The sequence below is a fragment of the Myotis brandtii genome, unplaced genomic scaffold, assembly GCF_000412655.1.
Source record: "Myotis brandtii unplaced genomic scaffold, ASM41265v1 scaffold601, whole genome shotgun sequence".
Taxonomy (NCBI): domain Eukaryota; kingdom Metazoa; phylum Chordata; class Mammalia; order Chiroptera; family Vespertilionidae; genus Myotis; species Myotis brandtii.
Window position 1 is genome coordinate 271,850 of NW_005370276.1, and position 1,356 is coordinate 273,205.

At 49.6% G+C, this 1,356-nt stretch overlaps 1 protein-coding gene across 1 annotated transcript in view; it reads left to right on the plus strand.

The window, feature by feature from the left end:
- The window catches only part of ZNF114 (zinc finger protein 114), a 10,173-nt gene that overhangs the window by 7,015 nt on the left and 1,802 nt on the right, over positions 1-1,356 (plus strand). Inside the window, exon 2 of the mRNA XM_005879479.2 lies at positions 551-677. Coding sequence (XP_005879541.2) covers positions 551-677 — 127 coding nt within the window. The remainder of the gene's footprint in view (positions 1-550; positions 678-1,356) is intronic.

The window sequence follows — 1,356 nt, forward strand, 5'->3', positions numbered from 1 at the left end:
CTTGATATCATACTTAATCACGATATTATTTATTGATAAAATTAAATTCCTTACAATTTACCTTACAATATCCATAAAATTAAATCATGACAATGACTGACAAACACTAATGTGAACAATGGCCTTGCATCTCATTGGAAAGTTTGGGTAAGTCAGGTTTGTATGTTGTTGCCCGCACGTGGTATTTTGTGGAAGAGCCACACTCAAGGGGCCAAAGAGCCGCATGTGGCTCCTGAGCCACGGGTTGCCAACCACTACGTTAGACCATTGGGACAGGAGTAGGTAAAAAAATGCAAATATTCACCCTGTGAATATCAAAGCCCAAACTCAGCCTTCTGGGGGACTTCTCGCATTTCTATTCGTTACTGTTGATCTTGGTTTCCAGCCCTGTGTGACCTCATCTTATTTCCTTTGCATCTGCAAAGGGCCTCTTTGCAAATCAGTTCCCATTCAAGGGCCTGGGGGTTAGGATTGCAACGTATCTTTGGGAGGGGACACAGTTCACCTTGTAAGAGCACCCCAGTGAGCCAAAGCGGGTGTTTACTTGTAGGACGCGGTGACCTTCAAGGATGTGGCATTGAACTTCACCAAGGAGGAGTGGACCCTGCTGGCCCCGGAGCAGAGGGCCCTCTACCGAGATGTGATGCTGGAGAACATCCGGAACCTGGCCTCCGTAGGTAAGGGCTCCGTCCTGCGCCCGGAGGGGAGCCAGGCCCTCCTGTGGTCAGGAGGCAGCTGGCATGGGACCCGGCTTGTTACGGTCCAGAGACACGGCTGCTGCTGGTAGACGAGGGTTTCCCCCGTGGAACTGGACATCTTGTCAGCGGTGATCAGGGTGGGGGTCTGCGGCCGGAGACCCTGCTCTGCGTCCGCAGTCCTTGTCTTCTCGTGGGAATGAATTCAAACAAGAGATAAATGGCAGCAAAAGCCGGTGAGAATTTATTAGTGGAAAAGGAATGCACTCAGAGATCGCCTGAGTGGGGAAACTGAGCCAGCCAAAAGCAAACCTGGGGGCCCGCTGACCGGGAATCGAACCTGAGACCCTTCTGTTCGCAGGCAATGCTCTAACCACTTAGCAACACAGCCAGGGCTGAAATCAATTTTTTTAAAATATATTTTTATTGATTTCAGAGAGGAAGGGAGAGGGAGAGAGAGATAGAAGCATCAATGATGAGAGAGAATCATTGATTGGCTGCCTCCTGCACGCCCCCCACTGAGGATCAAGCCCGAAACCTGGGCATATGCCTTAACCGGGAATCGAACTGGTGACCTCTTGGTTCCTAGGTCGACGCTCTACCGCTGAGCTACACCCTGCTGGGCTGAAATCAATTTTTAAAAAAATATATTTTATTGATT